Source organism: Nicotiana attenuata, unplaced genomic scaffold (genome assembly GCF_001879085.1).
Source record: "Nicotiana attenuata strain UT unplaced genomic scaffold, NIATTr2, whole genome shotgun sequence".
Classification (NCBI taxonomy): domain Eukaryota; kingdom Viridiplantae; phylum Streptophyta; class Magnoliopsida; order Solanales; family Solanaceae; genus Nicotiana; species Nicotiana attenuata.
The window spans coordinates 46,538-53,168 of NW_017671779.1; the positions used below are offsets into that span (position 1 = coordinate 46,538).

Genomic DNA, 6,631 nt, shown 5'->3' on the forward strand with positions numbered 1-6,631 from the left:
TGAATATGAAATGCAGATATACAGTATATTCTGTTTACTACTATGCTGCATTTTCTAACTTTTCCCAAATTTCTTTTCTTCTCATATCTTCTATGCGTTCCACGGCTTCTTGGATTTCAAGTTGTAAAAGGCACTTGGAATACAGAAATGGTGCTAGCGCTTCTAGCATTCTCTTCACATTTTCTGTCAATTGTCGAACATTTTTGCTCCAATGCCCCTCCAGATTTTTCTCCATCCCTTCAACTAGAACTGGGAACACCTCTTCCATTGCTTGTGATGCCATCTTCCAGAATTGCTCATTGTTCCACACATACAATGCGCGTTCCGCAACCTAAAATCAAAACCATTAGTAGTCTCCAAAATCTTCTCTTCATAAGGTGTGTTTAGTATGAGCGAAATACCTTCTAGAGGTCAGTTTGTGGTGTTTGGTTTGGAGAAAATGTTTTCCTTTGAAAAAAACATCTATCATAAAAATGGAGAATATGAATTCCCTCACATATGGGCGGAATTTAAAGGGGAGGCACTGGCTTTTACCTGTGAGTTCCAACTGTTTAAACACTTGGTAATTTTGGTGCACAAAGGCAGTGCTAGTTCTTTGTACTGTTGAGGATCTAGAGTTTCCACAAGTTCTTCCAATTCACCAATAAGCAGAACTTCCTTCTGGTAATTTGTTATCGGCCAGTATCTCAAAATACCTCTAATAACAACCTCACCAAGCTCTGGCTCTTTCTGCACAAACTGAGATACACAATAGGACAATTGCGTGTGGTAAACTTGCATCCCTTTTGGCTTATGCAAAGGGACAAGAACTCTCACTAAGAAAAGTTTGTGCTCTTCTTTCAAAGGAACACTAAAGCCATTGATAATTGTGCCCCATATCTCAAGAAGTTCTCCTATTCCAGGGTGCCTTTGATCAGTCTCAAAAACATAGTGCAAAAATACATCATTCATTTCCTTTCTCATGAATGTTCTATAGAATGTTAATTTTGAATAAATTCTGTGGAAGACATTCTTCAAGCTATCACGTTCCCTTTGGTCTTCAGATTGGAACAATGTGAGGAGATTAAGAAGGAAAGAATGGTCTATATAAATTCGGAGCGATTCAACACTTGTTCTACTGACAATCCTGAGGAAAATGTCATAAACTATTTGCAAATGTGGCCAAGATGGTGTAGGATTACTGACAAGATCATCGTCGTCGGGTAATATTGAGGCAACAGAGTAAATTGGTGGAGGGAGTGGCCTAAAAAGATTAGTGGACAACATTTTGAAAAGGGGTGAAAGTACTTGATCATCAAGTGGTTTTATGAGAGTCTTGATTATTGATAGGAGTTGAATGAGTTTTAGCCTCTTTAAATCTTGTTGTGAAGGGGATACTTGTGGATCAGTGAAAGTGTAAGTGAAAGAACAGTAAGAAATAAGAGAGAGCAATTCCTCTGTTTCAGAATCAAGAAAATTTGACATGTTCCTGGAATCTAAAAGGAGTTGTTTTAGAGTTGTGGGTGTTTTTCTTGGAGAAGCTCTTGGAGAGTTTTTTGGGCTGTATGTTTTTCTTGGAGAAGCTCTTGGAGAGTTTTTGGGGCTATTTCCATTAAACCCACCCATTTTCCTTTTTGCCTTTTACAAGTCGTCTGACAGAAAAGACTTTCTGAAACAATAAAAGTACTTGGACTCGTCGACCACTTTCTGAATCGATAAAAGACTTTCTGAATCGATAAAAGAACTTGGACTCGTCGACCACTTTCTTGAAGATTGAGATGAGTCTATATCGGTCCTCACTTCAAAAGGTGAGAGTGAATGGTTAATGGTTTATTTAAAGAAAAGATTAGTATAATTCTTTCTCATAGATTAGTGTAAAGAGGAACAAGAAACACGATGTTTAAGAGGAAACACTCTTGGAAATGTCCGATGATTGAGAGGTTTTTAAAGAAAAGACAGATAGGTAAAAGATAAGGTAAACTTTGTTTCTGGAATATTAATGGCCAGCTCCTCTATGCTCCTGGTTAATTTTTTGGAGATATTGATGCTTCATTACTTAGTCATCAAAGCAAAGTTCTTGGCTAATTTTCCATTACTTCAAATTTTTCTTTTTATATAAAATATAGTAGGAGGTACCAAAAAAAGATTTTTATTCGGTTCAACAAAACAAACAACAAATATTATTCGAATGTATGCGCATAGTTGGATATTCCTGTAACCATTACTTTTCAATTTGTGAAATGAAATAATGCATGTAACATTTGACGATTGTGTAACGTTAAACTTGTAAAATTGAAAAAAATATATGCAGGTAATTTACATGAATTTGTTCAAAATTACATTCTTCTGTTATATTCCTTGCATTAAGATACAATCTTATATAGAATCATAGTAGTAAGTAGTAAGCAAAGACTGTCAAGGCATTCAATAAAGTTCTTATATGCACCCTCATGCAGTAAGAAGGATATAGTTTATCACTATGATAAAATAATATAATTTGATGTAAATATCGGGTATCACTAAATTTATTTCAGGAGATATATACTATGCATGGTTATATTCAGTCGAAGCCACTTATGATCCTTCATCGATAAATTACACTGTGTAGTTAGGTAATTTTTATATAGTTATGTACATATATATACTACTATTATGAAAGCCCTTAACTTTTCGTTTATTTTTTTCTTTAAATTTTGACACCTCTAAATAAACTGACTCCACCACAAATCATATTCTTGTTTTTATTTAAAGAGCGACTCGTTAGCATATAGTTTGCATTGTTGAAAGGGGACAAATCATAGCACAATGATAGTGATTCAAACACTTGAATACAAACCAATTAAGCAGAGTGAGTTGCACACTCAATGTTTACAATTGTCATGGGCTCAACGTACTAAGATATCCCACAACCAACAAAAAAGAAAATATACAGCAAATTCAATGCTTCTAACATCAAGAAAACAGAAGGCTCTTTTTTTTCTTTCTTTTTTGTAATTTCTCAATGGGTGTCCAGTACCCGCTTTGGGGCCCGACTAATCCGAGTGTGCGCCGGGAAATCTCATTCACCATTTTAGGCCTCACCAACCGGATGATAACTTGACTGCAGATCTACAAGATCAGAGTTAACAGAGAAACTTAACCATCTCTTTTTGTCACAATAAACTAGGCAAGGCTGCAAAATAATCCCAAAAAGAATTGCCAAGAAACTCACAATCATGACCTTAAATGTACACAGTGCCATAACCACAAGAATAAATAAGGTTGGTGGCAGACACATTAAAATTGAACCAACTGTGCTTAAGGGAATCCTATAAGGTCTTGATGCTGCTGGATATTTTATCCTTAACTTCACAAAAGCTATAAATTCCACAATCATTCCACAACAATACAGAAAGTTGGCTGCAGCCACAATCTCTTGAAAACTAAGCCAGGACAGAAGTACAACACCTGATGCAGAAAACAAGATTCCAATAAGAGGAGTTCCATAACGCGATCTCTTGGCGAAAAAATCAGGTAGCATCCCTCGTTCTGCCATTCCCAAAAGCTGAAAAGAGTCACCACTCATTTCAGCCAAAAACATTCCCATATTTGACACAGCCGACGCCCCTTGAACCCATAATCTTAACCAAACTCCTCCAATGATTTTAGCTATATCCGAGAAATAACCATCGCTCCAAAGATCACGATGCAATGGAACAGCTCCGGTGCCAAATAAAAGAGGAAAAAAATAGCCAGAGATAACTAAGGGAAGTGCATAGAATATAGCCTTAGGAAGTGTTTTCCCAGGATTTTCTACTTCTCCTGCCATACAACTAACTGCATCCCAATAGTTCAAATTCCAGAAAAGTGTATTTAGATACAATCCCCATTGTACATTTTCCAAGTCTACGACGAACCATCTTGAAGGCTCTAATTTTGGAAGCGCGATAAGTCCCATAATTCCAAAAGGAAGGAGAGTAAATATTCCTAATATTGTAGCAACCCAACCAACTAAAGTTAAACCTCTGTAGTTCAAATAAGTGAGTGCCATAACTATAGCTAGGATCACGATCGTTCTTGGAAAACCATTTGCCAATGCTGGAACAGCAGATTTAATGTAGTCTAGAAACAAAATTGGGTACAACGCATTATCAACTACACCACTCATCCATTTCACCCATCCTAGCTGAAATCCCCAATAAGGACCTAAAGTCGTCGAAACCCAAACAACATAACCTCCATTTTCAGGGAACATTGTGCTTAATTCTGCAGTTATTAAGGATTCTGGGATACTCCATATAAAAGGAAAGATTAGAAAACCGAGTAGTGCTAAAAGAGGACCGGCTGCACGGACAGTGTCTTCAACACCAAAAGGTCCACCAGAGACTCCATAGAATATAAGGAATGTGAGAGGGATAAATGAAACCTTAGTGTAGTTCTTCACATTTGGAGAACCTGCCTCGTGTAAACTCGAATATTCAGTGTTGTTATCTTCAACTCCCATTTGACCAGATTTTAGCTTTGCTGTTGGAACTTATTGTTTTCTGTTTATATGCAGTATCAAATTATGAGTGCCTCAGTAATCTATGGGGGAAAAAATGCTGTAAATACAAACTACTGAGAGAAAAGATGAGACAATGGCCTTACTAGATTTTCCATGTCAAACTAAGTTGTTCAAATTTTCATCAAACTAGTGCCATGTTTCTCCTTATCCCTCAATTTTTTGATAGAAAAAGAAACCGGATAGGCCTTCAAGTTAAAAGACATCACACTTATCCCTCATTTTATTTCTCAATCTTTTCTCATCGAAAATCGATTCAGATTCAAGTTTTAAATTTTATTATTTAAACTTATTTAGTGGATTTTTTAACACATATATAAAAGGGGTATTATCACTTTTAGCCCGCGCCAGAAACTATTTACATCTGGTAGCCGAAAAAGTATATAAAATTTGTATAATTTTTGTATATAACATACCGAATGTATATATATACAAAAAATATACAAATTTTATACATTTTTTCGGCTGTTATTTTTGCAGCGGCTATACTGTGTCATTTTGCCTATATAAAAACTAAGCTTAAGCTAGGATGCGGATAAATCCATAACTTTTACACCTCTCATTGTTGTTTTCCCTTCTTATACACGCTATGGCGATACTGCCTAAGCTTACTGTACTTTCCATTAATCAAGCCAGTATGAATTAAACTACACATAGAATTAAAATGCTTGTTAGTGTAATTTAACAAGTTATATAGCTTATTATATTGCAAAGTTATCAATCACAACTTATTAAACCGTTGATGCAAAGTTAAACAGAGTAAACACCAGAAATGGAAACAGAGGATCTGTTACCAACTTAATAATAAATTTCACTACTTCAATTGAGCAAATTAAGAGGAATTGCATGAGTAGATGAGAAGAATTGAAGTAAAGGATGAAAACTTTACCTCCAAATACACACACAAGGAGAGCAAAATCAACAGTTCATAAGTGAGAATTAATAATGTGGAGAAGAAAAATATATCATGTGAAGCACGAAGGGGTCGAGAGGAATAGAGGGCTGTGATTCCGAGTCATGCCACGTGTCAATTATCGGCAGGGGCGTGAATCTGTCGCCGTCCCAGAATTCCAATATGTAATATGGAGAATCAATGAACACATGTTGAAATTTGATGAAGAACGTGCTTGATAAATTATTAAGGGTGGGGCTCCGATGGGTCAGTCAGTGGCTTCGAATTCAGTACTATGTTATCACTAAATTAGTATAAGTAATAAATTTCAAAAGAGTGTTGCTAAACGACCCAACTGGTGTGTCCCAACTTTGGCCACACCAGTAAAAAGACAACCAAGCCCCTTTATGTATTAAGCCTACATTTTTCCCTCCAAAAACACAAAATTAAATTATAGTCTTGAACTATGCGAAAATTTAATGAGGGAGCTGAAGAGTCTTGTATTATATTTGTGTATATCAATTGTATTTATGTGTATTTTATCATTAGACAAATTATAAAATACAAATTATTATATTTTCTTCCTTTATACGGTATATACAGTATATTTTCTTCCTTTATACGGTATATACGATTGGAACTTCTTCCTATACGATTTATTATTCTTCTTCCTTCGTATCAAACCAAGTGAAGGGACACTTTACCCTATCTAAAACATGGATTCAACCCAAGAAAATTCGATGGTGCAAGAAAATATGAATCCAAGTGAGCACAATACAAATACAACAACCACGAATATGAACCAACAAACTAGGCTTGATCGGGTTAGGGATGAGTTGTATAGATCTTTAGGGATGACATCGGACGATAGTTTATTGAATGTTGAAGTCGATGTTGATTCTCACGGCAGTTTCAACAATGTTGTGCACTTAGATGATGATGATGATGAAGAACCCGATGGAGAATATCACGGAGAAACTAACGACGATGAGGAGCAGGTTTTAGGAAATGAGTTAGTGTTATGTGATGTTGATCCGGAAGTGGAGAATGAATTCACTGAAGAGGATGTAGTTGTAGGTCCTATCTCTGGAACGCGATTTAGAGATAAGGATTCTTTGTTTGAATTCTACAAAGAACATGCTAAACTGAAAGGATTCTCTGTCATCAAAAGAAATTCCAACAAGAAGGGTGGTGCCACGGCCAAATACCTAACTTTCTGT

At 35.9% G+C, this 6,631-nt stretch overlaps 2 protein-coding genes across 2 annotated transcripts; both read right to left on the reverse strand.

The window, feature by feature from the left end:
• Window positions 1–40: 40 nt before the first annotated feature.
• Window positions 41–1,605, reverse strand: LOC109210173 (serine/threonine protein phosphatase 2A 57 kDa regulatory subunit B' beta isoform-like). The gene is made up of 2 exons (XM_019373551.1): window positions 535–1,605; window positions 41–331 (listed from the first exon to the last, which is right to left on the reverse strand). The coding sequence occupies exons 1-2, from the start codon at window positions 1,603–1,605 to the stop codon at window positions 41–43; spliced, it is 1,362 nt and encodes a 453-aa protein (XP_019229096.1).
• Window positions 1,606–2,774: 1,169 nt separating this feature from the next.
• LOC109210177 (probable polyamine transporter At1g31830) lies at window positions 2,775–5,547 on the reverse strand. The gene is made up of 2 exons (XM_019373555.1): window positions 5,409–5,547; window positions 2,775–4,502 (listed from the first exon to the last, which is right to left on the reverse strand). The coding sequence occupies exon 2, from the start codon at window positions 4,460–4,462 to the stop codon at window positions 3,050–3,052; it is 1,413 nt and encodes a 470-aa protein (XP_019229100.1). The 5' UTR covers window positions 4,463–4,502; window positions 5,409–5,547; the 3' UTR covers window positions 2,775–3,049.
• Between the last annotated feature and the right edge of the window lie 1,084 nt (window positions 5,548–6,631).